Genomic DNA, 18,390 nt, shown 5'->3' on the forward strand with positions numbered 1-18,390 from the left:
TGGTTTGTCCCATTTTATTGATACAATAAATTTTTACAGTGTTGTTCTGGGCCTTTAGATATATGTTCTTTAGTGTTTATTATCCCTCAGTTGCTGTAAAAATTCTAGATTCGAAGCCTGGTATCATTGTTCAGAATGCTAATTCAGGAAATTAATTAGCATACGAAAGCAAAGGCACAACCATGTTTCCATTTCTTTCCTTACGCTAACCATAACAAAGTTGATGTTTTCTTGTAATATGCAAGAGTGATGGAACGCAGAGACCATATTTTTTATCATTTAGCACTAGTTTATAGCTTCCACAGACTTGTCCTAATAATGAAGCTATGAAGGATATGACAAGAATGGTGATATTAAATTTCTCTAGACTAACAGTAAATTTTTCCATTCTGATGTCAAGAATGTAGAGCATCTGGAATCTGCAGTGTGAGTGCTTCAGTACGGGAACAGTTTCATCAATTGCTTAGCCATTTATTCTCCTCCTAGGAACAAGCAGTCTTCTGTAGAATATAACACTACAAAGGAAGCAATTTTCTAAAACTGGAAAAATCTTTTATGTCCTGTTGTTTTTGATTTAAAAGGTTTCCATCGCTTCTTACTCTCAAATCCAATTGCATGTGCAAATCTACTGTACACGTTTTAAAATTGGAATTAGCATTATTCTGCATTTTAGTCTTGAGATCAAATAGAACTAAATTGTATTTATTAAGTTTAGAAAAGGCTGAAGATGCTCTGAAGACAGTAACTGTTCAAGTATGTTGAAAGAACAAGATGAAATTTAACCTTTACCATTTTAGGTGTGGTTACATTGTGATGAGTCTTGGAGTTCCCCCCCCCTAGCTTTAGGAGTTAGTTCTCCTCTTAAAATTAAAATGTCGTACATCTCCATGTTTACTCACATTGTTAGGTTGTTTTGGTTTTTGTATGCTCAGGTCTTCTGGGAATAAATGATCTACTTTTTAAAATCAAAATAAATTAGTTTTCTTGTGTAAGTCATGTTTACTTTACTGAAGTATTTTGATACTAATAAATTCCAATGCATGCATGATTCCTTTTGAATATAAATGCTGGTTAAACTTAGGCAAATTAGACTAAAAAAAATCAAGAACCTAAATAGAATAGCAACAATGTACAATAAAAGCAAAAATTTCAATGCTTTTATTATACACTTTTTGCAAGACATTCCACACAGTGGTGCCAACATCAGGCATTAAAAACAATAGGATTTTTTTCCTTTTTTCTAATAACTTCTAGATTAATTTTTTTAAAAGCTCTTGATTGTGTTTGTTTACATTGTGGCACCTTTCAAAAAAATGTGAGGTCCATGTATGCTGTATGACTCAAGAAGGTGGGAATTCAAGAGAAACATCAAAATTGAGACTAAATTAAAAGTGTTCAGTATGGCATCAGACTGATGCCGTACTTCAGACTACATAATTACTACTGGAACAATTAAAAAAATCTTTTTTTATCAGCCTGGCAGTACTGTTAAACCATTGTTAAACTTTTTTCCATGGCCTTTGGCTCTGACTTCTAGAACCATCTGAGATACTACTTAGAAGTTTTGCAGGACGTTTGAGGTTGATCTGACCTTGACTCTACTATGAAATTCAGATTACTTCTATGGCTGCAAGGGAGCATCTCTGTACAGTGAGATCTTATAGGGCTGCAGGAATTTAAGCTACTGCCCTTCACGTGTAGGAAAGATGCATGTGACAATTGTTCAGATTTGGTAAGTAAAATTAGGCCAGTGTGCAGCTGCCAATATAGTGGAGTCAACTTCATTACCAGTTTACACTAACTTGACAAATTATTGTGTCCCTGTCCATATCACAAAAGCAGTTTTTTTAATATGCCATGTGCTGGTAAAGTCACATGCCAGCCACAATTTTCACTGTTTCACAGTGCAGTGAATAACATCAACACATTTCATGTGATTTAGACACAAGGAAAAACCATGTTTTGCTTGGAGGTGTGTGTAGAAGATCCATATACTTTATTTCTTAATATATAAAAATCACAATGTCCGTCTGAAAATTTTTGATTCTGTGGTATCGTGCACCACAGATGGAACAAGAAGGAACAAGAGAAAAGGTAAATGTTTACAAGTGCTACCATCTTCTTCTGCTGTTGCCTTCTGGAGCTGAGTCAGATGATCTGTAATCACACAAATTTAACTTCAGACATGTTCTAGATCTTTGCCTTCTTTTCTCCCCATGTTAATACATGAAGTCCTCCTCAATCCTCATTTTCACTTGGCTCCTTGATGGAGTTGTTTTTTAAATTCCTGGCTACATAGTGTTCAGTTTTGGGAGGAGTCTGAAGAGCAAGAGCGTGGTGTTCTCCAGCACGCTGCATGGCACAGTCCTCAGTTTCCACTGCTGTGTAGAAGGGCTGGCTTCTCATTTCCTTCTGGCTGACAGCTATAAACACGGGACTGTAGAGCCAAAGCAGGGAAGAACTAGAAGCATGGCTGTAATATTGGATAAAATCAGTCAGCAGCTGTCTAATTGTCTCCACTTCCCCAGGGGAGTTGCACACACTGGGTGCGTTGCTGTTGAAGCTGGAGTAGCGCACTAGGAACGTGGACACCTGTTTCCCTGGAAGGGGCAATTCAGGGCTATATGAATTAGTAAAGCTCACAGAAACTTTTGAGCTGGATGTGAAACCTTCATGTGTATAAGCACCTGCAGGGTTCAGCCCTCCTGGAGTGCTGGCAGGTGGGATTTTTCTCTGGGAGTTTTGTGTGTAAAACCAAAGTCTCATTATGGGCAGATTCTGTCTCCTCCTGTGTCACTAATAGTTAATCCATCAGGAAATACAAACTTTCATTTTATTTTTCACTAGGGATTTGATTATCAAAGCGTTGAGGAGCAAGTTACAAGGAGAGAATAGTTTTATAGTTGATTACATGTGGAATTTAGGCAGATCTGATGGATCAAGGAAAAGAAAGCTTACTCTGTTACACACCTTTTATTTGAAGGAAGTGGCTGAAGTTACTGTTTTCTTTCTTCTGAATAACATACAGGAATTGTCCCTAAGAACTTATGCCACAGTGCAAGCCTATATTGAAAATTTCTACTCCATTTTCTGACAGCCTTCAGGTTATTTTGGGGGTAAATATATTTATAGTAATGAAAGTGGCCAAGTGTAAAGAATTCTAAAAATTTTCTAAATTAAAAAAAAAAAGTTTTAATTTTCTAAATTAAACTGTTTTCATAAATTGTGTGATTAAAAAAAAAACATTTTTGCTAAGTTCTGAAGTTCTAATCTGGGAAATTGGAGCCACAAGTCCCACTCAGACCACTTTTCTCTGGCTGTCAGCTCAATCAGTGATTGTGTCTTGCTAGGAAAAGCTTGATGGTCAGTCTGCAAAATTGTAGTGGTTTGAGTTGTATCTTCTTTTTGCAGTATTTCTGAAGCAGAAACAAGAACAGATTTAAATAAAAGCAGGATTCTAAGAGAAATGAACGTGAACCACCAAAAAATGCTTAGAGTACAAAAAGAATGTATCTGGAAAGTTTTTTATTCCCAGCATATTTTACCGAGAGGCAGTAAAATGATGAAAATATAAATACTCAGAACTCGAAAGTACTGTATGTAATGTTGAAAGGGATATGAACTACCTGAAAAGGTTGTGAAATTATGTTTTCTAATAAATATTCTGAATATTCTAAAGCATAAGTTTTACAAAGATAATAAGCATAATAACAATAGGTATCCAGTAATTTACAACAATGTTCTTTTACCAGTAGAATATGTCGTAAATCTGTTCTTGTGATGAACAGCAGCACTTGCTCAGACTAAAAATAATAACAGGACCGTGTATCTTGGATCCCAGGAGACTATTGGTGTTTTTGTAGACAGCAGACGGGAGAAAAAGGCATTTTGTCCTTTTTACCCCAAGTAATCCCACTGGAAAATTAAACATGTGCTATGAATTGATATCAACTCATGCCAGGTTACCTCCCTAAAGAGGACTGCTGCAAACACTGTTGCTACATTTCTTGGACAGCACTTTGATGGCCTGTGTGCACGGTGGATATTTTATGCTGTACGCTACTGTGGAACAGTGTGCTACTGTCTGCCCCTCGGAGACCGCTGCTGAGGTGTGCCACAAATAACTGAGAACAGCAATTGCTTTAGCCCTAGAGAGAATCTCAAATACCTGTGAATTAAAAATGTTACTGAAATATTTCTGTGTGCATGTGTGTCTGGGAAAACTGTGTTGGTTTTGTTTTTAAAAGTTTAATCCTGCAAAACAGAGAAGGTGCTTTTGTATTGCTGTGGATCTTTGCTGAACATAGGATTGAAAAAAATATTAAGCAATATATTAGCAAGAAATATTTAGAAAAACCACGAACCTTTCTTTAATGGACCACCCTATCCAGTTTCTGTTCTTTTAAGGAAGTTTTTCCTATTCATGACTCATTTCACTCTTTGGCTAACATCAAGGGAAATGGAATAACGATTAAGCAAAGGAATGTATGTTTTTTTCTGGGTTTGTCCTTTTCTCAAAACCTTTATGAATTTTCTGCATAACCTTGTGTAAATATATATGGATGTAGAAGTTTGACAACTATGACAAGGTAAAAAGTACACTGCTAATACTAGTTTCTTAGTAATTTTTTCTAAATGTTCCTTTTGGTTCTACAAGTTAATGTTGTGCTGGATACTCCAGACTCCCTCTTCAGTTAAAATGACATGCTCCAGGCAGCCAATTACACAGAACTGTTAAGTGAAATTAATGAGATCACCCTAGATCACACTTTGTGTTTTATTTTCATTTTATAGGTCTGTACGAGCTGCTGGCTGCATTGCCAGCCCAGCTGCAGCCACATGTGGACAGCCAGGAAGACCTGACCTTCCTCTGGGATATGTTTGGTGAAAAAAGCCTTCATTCACTGGTGAAGGTAAACCACATTTAAGTCAGATTCTCTTTGAGAAGAGCATATGGAAAAATGTTTTGAGCGCCATCTAGTAAACCAGTGACCAAACTGTTGCTCAGTGAAAACAAAACAGCCTTGTTTAAACTCTGTTTCTGGCAGGGTGGAAGTTGTTAAATAAGATTTTACCAAAAATACATAGATGATTTCATTTAAGAGTGATGTTTTGGCAGTGTAATGCTAATGCAACAAACATGTGTTGTTTGCCCTTGTTTAGAATAAAAGCATAAGAAATAGTAGCAGGAAATCTGACACTTCTTTATGGTCACCATTCAAGACCTGGAGTTTAGCTTAAATAAATAAACGTTCACAGCAAAAATTAGAAGGAATATATTTTCTGAGGTCAAGTATGGCAAGAGTTCAGTAGCCACATTAATTTAAAATAATTTCCTTTAACAAAGTCAACTGAAATTCTAGTAAGCTGTTTCTTTTATTGGCTTGTCTCCATTTAATATTGTGTTTTGCTCATAAATATGCTGGACTAAAGTACAGCCTAAAATAAGTTGGATGAATACTTGAGTAAAATATTATGCTACAAAAATGATCAGCAACAAGAAATCAAAGCATGCTGTGGGAGTACACAGAGCTATCCCAATAATCTTAAAATTGTGTAGAGCTGAAAAATGGGACCAATCAGCTGGTTAAAAATACTCCACTCCTACAAAACGGTAAGTATGTCTTCAGTCCCAGTACAGAGCTAATTCAAGCTGGAAGGAAATTCTGAGGTCTGAAATGAGTCAGTAGATGGTAGTAATCCATGCCATGAATATATCCAGACTTGTGCAGAATTTGTTACCCTTGTCAATTACTGATCTAGAGGAAGCTTAAGACTGGGATTATTTCTAAGTAGGTTTGAAAGAATCACATTTTCCCATTTTTTTCAGCAATTTTACTCTGGAAAAAGATGTAATAATGTTGATACTTGGTCAAGTGCTTGGTGATACTCTTCAATATATCTGAGAATTTACATATAAAAAGTAAACATAAATGCAGTCTGGAATTTTGTACACAAAACCAACAAACAGTGGAACAGTGCTTGGCAATACTTGCTTGCCTAAAGAATTTCATCAACGTTTCTGAAGTGCCGTGACTCCCAGACTCCTTGTGGCTTTGCTGCAGCTGTCTGTGCAGGTGGCTCAGATCACTGTAAGAGGAATACCAGTCATCTTTCTGATGTAGGCTGACAGTGGTGTGCATCTAAGCAAAATGTTAGGTCAGCTGCTAAATTAGTTTTCTTTCTGGTTTGGGAATTAAAGAAGACTGACTAGAAAATGAGTGTGGATCTGTGAAACATTGACACTTCAACATTTGCTCTGATTTTTTATTGAGGCAAAACCTAAACCTTTACAAACTCCTTCACTTACTGCCTTTTGCCCCTCATTCCAAAAGAAGATGGCAGTTAACTGCTTTACTCATTTGGAGAATGCTCTCAGTTTGGAGAAGTTGGCTTTCCTAGTAACTCGCCTGGTTACATACCCTGGTTACCATGTTGTTTGTTATTGCAGGGTAGATTGGACTTTCTGACTGTAACAGAAAAGAAAGATGAGAAAGGGGATCAGTGAATAGTCACTTTATTGCAATTACAACAAGAAGGCAATGAAATATTCTAACCATCTTCATTATTTATCTTGTGCTCTATCGGTCCAAATATTAAACATACGTGTAATTTTGACCCTGTTGGTGCTCTTAAAATAGATGTCATTCTTGACATTTCAAAACCACATTTTAGTGTTCACTAGCTGCCCTTCTTTAATACAATATATTAATTTCATTTATGACACTAAGATTTTAATTGCAAGAATTGAGACTGTTAAGAGCATTTGGTCTGACCCATGCATGTCACAGGCTATCAAACCTCACCTTTGATTTCTGGTTCTGGTATATAAAGAAGGGTATGACAAGCTTTGGAAGTGTTATCTAGTTCATATACCTACCTCAAGGTGGGCTTAACTGTATGTGAAACTCATGGTATTTGTTTGACCTTTAATGCATTTTTAGAAGGATTGTTCAGTATCCTCTCAAGTTTCAGAGAAGACAGTCCCTAGCCTTTTTGGAAGAGACCTGACAGAGCAGAATAAGGAGCCCCATCTGCCATAGTTTTTCCCTGTTACAAGACTTCGGGAGTGCAAAATGTTTCTTTCTGAGTTCTGGTGTCTTATTTGAAAGACTGTTTTTCTTAGCAGTAACTTCTTAAAGTCAACTGTACTTGTAAAGACAAATGTTTTTAATTCCACAGACAGAGAATGATGACACATATTTTGAAATAAAAAAAAGAAAAAGAAAGGAAAAAATGTGCGCTAGCTTTGAGCCAAGGATGTTGCGATTCTGGTATGTGGCAGTATAGGAAGTAAATGAGCATGGGTATATTACCAATTAGCACTGATATTTCTCTATTTTAACACATTGCTTAATAAAAATCTCTACACCGATCTCACCTTACTGCTTAATATTTTCAGATATTATAAAAGCGCTTTTTTCCTGAGTTATGAAATGGATAAAATGCTCCAAAATTATTGAAAGGCTTACGTATAAAAGAACTTTCTACTTTTCCTACAGATATTCTAAGTTTTATGGGTGTTTAATTACCACAGCATTTTCTTCATGGTTGTATACGATAGCATATGGTTTGCTATTCTGGCACTTGTAATATTGAAAAGAAAAAAAGAAAATTTTTAAAAAGCGCCCCAAATCTTGTCTTGGAGTTCTCTTCATTCAGTATTGTTGGACAGAAATCTCTTTGAGAACTTGGATGAGCCTAAGCTGTTCTAAGAAGTCAGAAATGGAAAAGTTGTATTAGATCATGCAGTTCATTCCCCTGCAAATACTGGATTGTTCCCTACAGTACATTCCTATTGTAGTTAGTAAAACCAGCAAACACTGATGCAACTGTTCTTGCTATCCCTTTTCTTCACAAAGGAATCTGTTGATTAGATTTTAGTTTACCAAGTATAATAAAGAAGAGGGAACCCACAACTGATGTTGACAGTTTGCAAGGGAAAACTGGTTCTGGCTAATGTTTAAAATTTGTTTCTGCTTTCCTCAATTTGTTATTTCCTTGTCTTCTTACATGACTCTCAAATTTTACCAAAAATCTTCAGCCATCTCTTTCCTTTTTATATAGCAGAGATCCCTTTAATTCTGTAGAGATTTATGGGATAGAAACACGAGGGGAAGATCCTTCAGGGTAATTACAAGCATTGACATAGCTGATACATGAAACAGTACACATGCTCAGCTTGGATATTTTTTAGAAAGGATAAATAAAGATGTGTTCTAACTACTCCTTTGGATTATTTTTAGAGGATCAGCAAGAATTTCCATGTGTGTTTGCTTGCTGTTAGTGCACCAGACACGTTTTACTGTTTGTCTGTTTAGCTCCAGGATGAAGCTTCCACTCACACTGTTGCCTTAAACATTTCTAGTTGAGGATGTAATGCTCAAGAATTGAGTAAACGTTTCTGTTGCAAAGCTACCAAAGTATTTCATAACCAATTGCAATTTGTTTTTGGCCAACTCAGTACTGTACTTTCCATTATGAAAAAGAAGCCACAGCAAGTGCTGTTGCACTTTCTCTAGATAGAAAAGAGTTTGTACATTTTAAAATGTACTAGGGAAAAAGAAACTACTGCAAAAGTAAGGAGTATTTGGTGAATCAAATCTGATTTTATTGTAACTGCATAGTATTTTGGTAGCTGGACCTGCAAAACCTTAATTTGTGCTAATTTTCCTAGTTTCACCTGGATATGATTTGACTTGAAGTTCTAAGAAAGTGTATTTTTATGTGCTAGAGTTTGACCATGTAAATTGCTAAAAACATATTAAAAATAAATACAGTCAAGTATTTTCTGGTGAAATTTCTTTGGCATGTAAATTGAATTACATGATTACATAGCCCAGATTTTACAGTCGTTGTGGTATAGAAGCATTGGAAATTTTCAGTGTGAATACTCAGATTTTTCAATATGTAAATGTAAATGGTTTCAGTATACTGTGGTTCCATTTTTTTTTTTGTTCCAATTTTTTTGGCAATAAGAAAGAGGTTATATAGACAAAAGCTAAGTTGACTAAGGCAAAGCAAAAGGGAGTGATAAAATCAACTATCATCTGCAGATGATGTACTAAATCTTCAGTCTGAACTGTCCATGGGAAGATATGTGCAGGTTATTTTGGCATTTGTAAAAGCTCACATGGTGCAACTTTCCCCTACCCTGTGAAATGTCAGCCAGCATCCAGGTGTGTGCTGCCCAGATCATGTGCATTCACCTCCCGTGCCGTGCATCCAAATGGTGCCTGCTCCTGCCTGGGCACGAGCTCAGGCATCCAGAGATTTGGATCTTCTTCCCATAAGAATGTAGAGAAAATGGACTTCTGATTATGAGTTACAACTGATTGTTCTGAACATATTGGTCTGTATTTTTGGTGGAGATGATCCATAGACTGAGGGAATGCCATCTCTGAGTGTGCCTGAAAAGCAGATGGTGGCTGAGGAGAATGTATTGGGTAGTGTAAGACCTGAGCATGACAGAATAAAATAGAAGATACTACTGAGATAGAGTTGGCTATCTGCATGAAAGGCTGATGATGGAATATGGTGACTACTTCTGCACGTCAAGTTTGAAACTGACAGTGAATTACTTTTTGCTGGACATACAAAACTTATTTATTTCCCCGTTACTTAGTTCTTCATATATATTTTCTCTAGAAGTAATATTTATACAGTCTTCATAATTTATTGTTCAATTTGTCTATTTTCTGCATGTCTCAAGACTTTTTTTTCTGTTAATCATACAGAAGACGAAGAAAGCAGGGTATGTTTGTGAGGGGATTTTGGTGGCTAACATATTTGCACCTGTTAAGGCAATGGTGAGGTGGTTTCTGATTTCAGGGCAGACAAAACCAGCCACCTCAGGAGCTCAGAGGAGCTCTATTACTTAAGAACTGCAAACTTGGGAAATGCACTGGAAGAGAAAGTAGACTGGGGTTTTGCACCAAACTTCATTTTATCTAACAGAGTGAGAAGGTTGTGATTTGGGGGAAAGGTAGTGGAGAATTGGAGAGATGTGTGGACCACCTTGGAGTCGGTGGAATCATTGGAACTGATAGCTCAATCAGAAAAATGCTTCTTTGATATTTGAAGTCCTTAAGGTTCTTTAGTGCTGAGTTCACAACCATACTTATTTTTAAAAAGCTTTAGCTCCCCAGTAAAGGGAATAGGCTGTAGTTCTCTAAATTCATGTGGAGGTCTGAAGTGCTGTTTGCCTTGGAGATAGTAAAAATGAAGGAAAAGGCAGTGTGAGTAAGGATTTTCCACCTGGACATCAGGAGGAGGAAGTGTGAGTGTGGAGGTGGTTGATAGCCAGCAACAATTCATGGCCAATGAAATTTAATTGTTCTTCATACTTTAAAGGAGAATCAAGCAAGGTTGCTTCATATGTTATAGTTTACATCTGTCAGTCAGAGGAAGCAAGCAAAGCCTCCTCATGGCAAGAAGTAAAGTGATCACTCTTGTAAAGCAGACTGTCCAAACAGTGCACAGATGTGGTCTGTTGTGCTGGTGTGGAAACTTTTGCTATTTCTGGCAAGAGGAAAAGGAATTTACTATAGTTGAAGTCATTAATAGCGATGAATTAGATAATAGGTGGAAGTTATTTGTCATTCTTTAAATCCAGATGATCAGAGACACAATACAGTTTTCAGCTCTAAAGAGCATTAGGTAGTGGGGTCTATGTGACAGTATTAGGATACTGAATCTGCAAAGATGTATTAAATCTGCATGGAAGAAATTAAATGCTTTTTGTTTTCTTTTTCTTTTACTCATATTCTGGAGTGTAGGGTTGATCTCTAATTAATTTTTGAAGCTTCCTGACTGGGTTTTATGTACAGAATATATATGGAGGAATGCTAGAATTTCAGTACTCATCTCATCCAAAGTGTTTGTAGGTAATGGTCTAATTAATATATGAAAAAACCCACAAAATTTCCACATGCTTTCTACTTACCTAAAGCTGAAAATTATTGGGAAAATAATGCTCTATAAGAAAGCCTCTTGATGACTGACAATAGTTTGCATTTGTATTTGGAGTAATTACTACTTCCATCAAAATTACTACATTTTAAAAAAGTGTAGTTCAAGGTGTTACTCCTCATGAAATGCCACATAAAGTGTTACTTTTGAAGCCTAAGTGATTTTTTGAGACTTACTCAATTGCCAGCAACTGAAATCTATAAATAAAGAGGTCACTCTTAGCTGGAGGCAGGCAGCTGCCTTTAAACTTAATTTCCATGGGAACAGTGATCAGATTAATCAAAATAAGGTAATTGAGGTTTTATAGAAAATAGTACATGATCTTTACTTGCTTAGGCTGATATTGTTTCCATGAAAACATTAGGGAAAAAGGTAGCTAGTAGCCAGGCATTGAGCAAATGATTGCTTCTCTTGTTGAAATTCAGGTATTTTCTGGTCACTCTGTGTTGTTGAACCCTTTGACTTGTTTCTGCTTTTGTAGTATAAAAATGCAGTACATCAGGTAATAACTGGACAAAAATAAGCAAAATAAAAATGGATTCTTTTTGAAATAATAGCTAAATCCCCCAACCTTCCATATTTCTTCTCTAAGACAAAGTTGTTTTTCCATGTATGTTCATTCATACATACCTGTGCTCATTTTTGCCTTCAATTAAGTGAAAAATGCACCTCCTATTTATTTAGGCATAGCTTTAGATGGTGTAGCCTTGTATGTAAAAGAATGCAAGTTCGGGCCAAGTGGATGGAATAATGCAGTTGTGAAATATGGATCCTATGTGATAGTTCAACTAAAAAGTATTTGTTATAGTTGTAGCTAGTACATTATTTACTAGGAAGTACACAGCTGGTGAACATAAATAATAATTTTGTCCTTCTATTCAAAGTCTGTTGAATGGGTTCTCCTGTGGTAAATACTTATTTTGTGGGTTTTTAAAATTGTATTTTTATTTTGTAGTTTTTAGTAGAAATTTAACTGAATATCTAGTGCTAACTTCTTTGTCAGGATTTTAGACATTTGATGTGTCTAGGATCTTTCAGTTTCTACATCAGAGCTGCTAATGTGTTTAGTAATAGTCACTTGCAACTTTTCATCTCGATTTTTATGAGGAAGTCCTGTTCCTGTCATCAACTCCTCTATCAACCCACTTCGTTAAAAATAATAATAAAAAACTGGTGATCAGATCCCAAAAGGATCAAATTGTCTTGTTGTCAGTTTAGTCTCAAAAAAGCTGTAGAAATTAGGTTGATATCAGAAATCTCTAGAGGTGGGTGTACTAACGAACTTTTAAAATGAAAAATAAAGCAGATAAGCTTCTTAAATCAGAGGTGTGAAGTGTTTGAGTATTACTCGAAACTTGTGAATAAATCAGTGCTTTGGAATGTGAAAAAACTTTGTTTTAGGTTAAAGTCCCGACAGAGGCTTTTTTTTGGATCAGTGGTAATTGATTTAAAGTTTCTGCTGGGAAACCTCCAAAGAGTAGCAGAAATCCAGCCAAAATGTACTGGACATAAAATAAGAAAATCAATCCTTCTAAGATAAATAGTTTGTAATTTCATTGTTACCAAGGGGGCAGCGTACCAGCCTGATGACCAAACTGGTGCAACAGTTCAAAGAGAACTTTTAGAACCAAAATCTATGCTTATACCCAGATTTTTCTTGTCTTACAAAGCTTGTGCAGTATTTACTTAACCAAAGTGATACATTTTTTGTCTATGATACTGAGACTAATGAAAGGTCTCATAAGCTGTTCAGTAATAGTCTGATAAATCCAAGACATCCAAGGATAATGTAATTTTAAACTGTTTTTCTACAGTGTTCTTCCTCCTTGGACCAGAAGTTCTGTGGCAGAACATGTGAGGGAGTGTTTAAAACAATTTTTTTTGTTACTGTCTTGGACTGTTTTCCTTTTAAGAACAGAAAGTCATAGCTACCCAAATCAACCTCTGCAGTGTGAAAACATTGTAAGAGTTAAGAAGGATGGGATGTGATAGTTATAAAATCTTTCTGAAGCGTGGAAACTGATACAATAAGATTTAATATAAATTATGCTTTTAAGATCCAGCAAAAATGCCTGCCAGTGTTTCCTACCAGCAGGTTTTGTTACTGTTTATATTACCTTTCCTTCTTTTTTTTGGAAGTCTTGGTTGTATCCTTTCTCCAGCTAATTCTCATGAAGTTCATTTGTAGGGTTCACTAATATTTGCTGTGTTACACACATATTCACTGTCTTTCCTTGGTATGAAATACAGGAATGCAAACATGAGTTTTACTCATCTTTTCTTTTTTTATTCTTCTGTGCTGCTCTAAGCACTTAAAAAAACCCAAACCAAAACCAACCCTTTTTTTACATTTTCTCTATTTTAACTCCTTTCCTCCTTTCTGAAGCATGGGAAGAAGAGAGCACCATAGGTGTGCACTATTCGTTTAGACTTCCACATGGCACTGTTTGCATAGCAGTGTTCTCTTAAGCACAGGTGGTTTTCTCTGATAGCCATTTCTGTGTATCTTTGTAGAATCCAGTGCTCACCTTGCAGGTGTGGTGGTGTCAGTGAAGTTCACTTCAAACATAAATTATGTTGAGAGCTGCACCATGTAAGTGCTTAACATACCAGTACTCTCCACCTGGTGCACAGTCACTGCAGAATAACCAGTTAGGAGCTGAGTAAATAAGATTTCAGGGCATGTAAAGAATAAGGCTTACTTTCTGTGCAAGTGTCATGGATTTACTTGGATTGATGCCAGGCACTCATGAAAGCCCTTCACTCAGTCCTCTCTACAGTTGGACAGAGGAGAAGAATTTAACAAATGGTTCATGGGTTGAGATCATGACCAGGAGACATTGCTCACCGCATACCATCAAGGACAAAACAGGCTCAACTTTGAGATACAAAGTGAATTTATTGCCAACAAAATTAGAGCAGGATAATGAGAAGTAAAAGATACCCTTAAAAGCACCTTCTTCCCACTCCTCCCTCCTTCCCAGCTCTACCTCCTACCCCAGTGGTGCAGGAGACGAGGAATGGGGATTATAGTCACTTTATCACCTGCAGCTTCTCCTGCTGCTCAGGGAGAGGAGTCGTTCCCTTGCTGCACCATGGAGTCCTTCCCATGGGAGAGAGTTCTCCGTGAACTTCTCCGGTGTGAGTCCATTTCATGAGCAACAGTTCTTTGTGAATTGCTGCAATGTGAATCCATCCCAGAGGCAACAGTCCCTTGTCATACTGCTGCAGTGTGGTCACTCCTCCATGGGGCGCAGTTGTCCAAGAACAGGCTGCTCCAGCCTGGGAAGAGGGGACCCTCTTTCCACAGGTCTCTCACTGGATCATAGCCTCCTCCAAGCATCCACCTGCTCTGGCATGGGCTCTTCCACAGACTGTGGGTGGATCTCTGCATCCCCCATGGATCCCCATGGACTATGAGTGGATCTCTGTATCCCCGATAGATCCCCAGGGGCTGTACATGGATCTCTGCATCCCCTGTGAATCCCCAGGGGCTGCAGGGGCACAGCTGCTTCTCCATGGTCCTCACCATGGCCTGCAGAGGAATCTTGACTCCAGCACCTGGAGCACCTCCTCCTCCTCCTTCTCTGCTGACCCTGGTGTCTGCATAGTTGTCCTTCTCACGTTCTTGCTCCTGCTCTTCTCTGGCTAGAATTAAAATTGCGCCACAACCTTTGTTTTGATTTCTTATTAAATATGTTGACACGGAGGTGTTACCACCATTTCTAATTGGCCAGCAGCACATCCATCTTCTGAGCCATCTGGGATTGGCTCTGCTGGACATGGTGAAAGCTTCTAGCAGCTTCTCACCAAAGCCACCTCTTTGGCACCCTCCACTAACAAAAACCAGGCCATGCAATACCTGGACAGCAAGCCAAGGATGAGTAATTTATTATGGGCATTTGCTGTAACTTAACTGTGCCTTCAATACAATAGTGAAACCTAAATGTACAAATTCACTCTGATGTAACATCTCCAGTATGGTGACGTAGTCTATCTCCGTGCTACAGAAGAAAGGGCTTCATGCTTTCTTGATCCACCTGAACCACTCTAAGGTATTGGTGGTGTAAAAAAATCTTTCTTATTCCTGTGGAGACATTGAGTGGTCTAAATTTAGAGCTGTCTTGGATTTGTTTTCAAAAAACACTGGCACTTCAGTGGGCCATTTAGAGTTGCACATGCATACCTTGCGGTCAGTGATTTTCTGTCTTTACCCACTCCTTAAGACCAGTTTTTCCCTCTGTGTGTTCTCCCATGTATGTCCACAAGCTTATTTCTTTGTCTACTAAATAAGGCTTGGATTAATTCCTTTTCTCTTAGGAAAATTAAGACAGTAAGTGTATAAAGACAAAATATTTGCATGCTTTGTTAACGTGGCTATATAAATTCCTAGGGAAAGCATTGCTTTCATCTAGTTTGCCACATTGCTTTCATGTATTTGCAAAGTTACACTATTTCATTATATGCAAACTAAGTGATACTCCACCAGTGCTGGAATTGAAGGTATTTTGAGATTTGCCAAGTGTAGCAAATATCAGGACAGGAAGACTCCTCTGTCTCGGCTGCAGAGGTGCAGTCTGGTGCACTAAGAGATGGATGCAGCCACTGCTGAGCACCTGCCAGTAGCAGTGACCAGTAGCCAATTGACCAGAAAGGCTATCACAGGCAGAGCACTGCTTCAGCCAGCACAAACACTAATGGCACTCGTATGAAAAAAAAGCAGGCAGCCTGGTCCCATTTCTCATCTCCAGCTCATCACTGCTGACAATACACAGCCTTCTGCTCTCAAGATTTCTAAACAAATCCATGTTTGTAGATTCCTCAAAGCACAGGTGTTGAGTCCAGCTTACTAGCCATGCCTGGGCTCTTTCCACAGCCAGGTCAAGACTGTAATCCTTCCTGATAAGGGTTTCCTCTTATTTGCTGGCTATGCCATTAGGGAAATACAAATATACTCTTTTCATAATTTTCTGGACCTGGATCTCACACAGAGAGACATGTACCCATCAATATTATTATCAATAAAATAATAATATGAATTCACAATAATAATAAGAACAATTCCTAATAATAATAATAATAATAATAATAATAATAATAATAATTCTGAATTTTGATGCTTATTTTAATTTCATTCTCTATAATTTACACACTGTATTAGATGCATCAGCATAAGCCTCTTGATCCTCTTCCTAGCCAGAACTCTTCAGAACTCTTTGCTTCAGAGAAAGCTAATGCTAAGTTGGCACTTTGTGCTCTCTCCTTCAATTTTACATTGTTTTCCCTCTGATTTCAGTCTTGCTGCCTTTCTCCTTTACTCTATTTCATAGAGCACTAACATGAAATCATTGCTCCCCAGAGGAGGAGATTTTGAACCTTGGAACCACTTACTTTTTCTGCCCCAGTGGCTCAGATACAGTGTAACTCTTTATGAAGAGCATGATGTTTATTGAGTGGAGAGCATGGTGGGGTGTAAACAGTCTTTGTCTGTTGGAAATTAAATCTGTATTGCCTCCCTATCTCTTTCTAACTTTCCTTGTTGGCTTTTGCTAGCAATCACAACCTGCACAAGGTAATTCCGGTGATTTCAGTTATTCACAAACATAACTGCCTCAATTATTTTGATAGTAAGAGTTAAAAGAACACCCCAGTCCTGCCAGCTAGAAATGCTAGGGATTATGTATGGGATGGCCTTGAGTACTGCTTTACATTTACTATGGATATCATCTTCATAAAGTATTTTCAATTTTAATGTGCTTTACAGATTTGGTTTCATGGAAAAGAGCAGTTTTTGTTGAGATTTAGTGATTAAATAATCCTGTAATGACACTGCAGACATACACAGCTTTAATCAGGATCAAACCATAAATCAGGGTGTAATTTTGAATTTCCAAGTTTCAAACATTCTAGGAAAAAAGTAACCCATAATTGTCATCATGTTAATTAGCATCTGAAATACTAAGCTGATCATACTGAAGTTTAGTGTGTCATTAAAGGCTAACTACAAATCATACCCCAGCACGTGCCAAGCAACAAAGCATTTGTAATTTTGTGCTGCTGTGCTTTCATTTGGAAACATACAGTTCCCACCAATTTCTTACTAATAATCTGACGAAGTTTATTATTGTCTTCTCCCAAGGGGGAAGCAATATTTTCCTTTTGTGGTATATCAGGAAACCACTGAGGAACACCTATGTGTAGCTTGATCCTGTGTTCTCTCCTGCTTCTGCTCTTTCTCTCTGTGTTTTCTGAATACGTATAGTGGTCTTTTAACTTACTAGAACTGAATTTTTTTTTTCTATTGCTACATGAATTTTTAATGTATGAAAACCCTTTAATTCCCTTTGTGTTATGTGCATTTATTCTCCCTTCATAACCATTCTGTCATGGCTTCTCTGTGAGAATGTCATCCTGGTTTTTACTTCAGCTTTTCCACCAATTTAAGAATGTAGGCAAGAGTGACGTCTCATACACTTGAGGCTGATCATTTAAAGATGGGTATGGTTAAAGTACTTCACTGTATTTTGATTGATGTGGGGGAACTCAAGTGAGCTAAGCTGAATCATTATTTTTGATCTCTTGTTCTATCAAGGGTAAATTGACATTTTTGCACAATAGAAAAGGAAATGTGTTGCCTTTTGGTTCTGTTAATGTTATGATTCATGGCATAAAAATGTAAAACAAAACATTGCTGGATAATGATACTCCTGATACTATTTAAATTTTTGCTGGTTTCATATTCAAATGCAGTGTAAACTAGGCTAGGTCATGCTGGCTAATGTTTTGGTTGAATCCTACTTGGAAAAAGAGGACTGGAGCTGGGGAACAGTTCCAGGTTGGAAACAGGCATCTCTTGGCAGTTGATAATTTTGTGTTGCTGGTCTGTATATTTATAAATCTTTACTACAAGAATGAAATTGCTGAATTTATCCTCATATTCTTTGTTGTAATGGTAGGGATATAAATGCAGCTCTCATATTTGTTACTCTTGTTCTCCTCATTGGGCAATTTCTGCTGTTTTCTCACAGCTTTCCAATGTTTAAAGATATGGTGTGGCTGTAATATTGTGCACCTGTGCAAATACATTTGTGTTACCCTTTCCAATATAAGAATAAATTAATATGTTTGCTTTGATTTGAAGCTTCCTGTGAAACAGGTTTGTATGTTTAGATGATTTAGTGCAAAACTTGAAGTGCACTGGCCTAAAAAGGTATGGGGAAATGGCAGTAAATCTCTCCTAAATTACTGCAATTTTCTTTCAATATTTTGTCATTATTTTTCGTATTTCTCTTTATCCTACAGCACATATTGCAATTAAGTGTTGGTGTTTCTCTGTCCTCTACAGGAAAGGTTGAGAATTAATTCTCTCCTTTAACACTATTGTAATTTTTTGATTGAACTTACTTGGGACATTTTACT

At 37.2% G+C, this 18,390-nt stretch overlaps 1 protein-coding gene across 4 annotated transcripts in view; it reads left to right on the forward strand.

The window, feature by feature from the left end:
* MPP7 (MAGUK p55 scaffold protein 7) overlaps positions 1-18,390 on the forward strand; it is a 148,500-nt gene that overhangs the window by 49,171 nt on the left and 80,939 nt on the right. For all 4 annotated transcript variants that reach the window (XM_088160108.1, XM_088160121.1, XM_088160116.1 and 1 more), the window contains one exon: positions 4,795-4,913. In XM_088160108.1, coding sequence (XP_088016234.1) covers positions 4,795-4,913 — 119 coding nt within the window. The remainder of the gene's footprint in view (positions 1-4,794; positions 4,914-18,390) is intronic.

Source organism: Sturnus vulgaris, chromosome 1 (assembly GCF_052056855.1).
Source record: "Sturnus vulgaris isolate bStuVul1 chromosome 1, bStuVul1.hap1, whole genome shotgun sequence".
Taxonomy (NCBI): Eukaryota; Metazoa; Chordata; class Aves; order Passeriformes; family Sturnidae; genus Sturnus; species Sturnus vulgaris.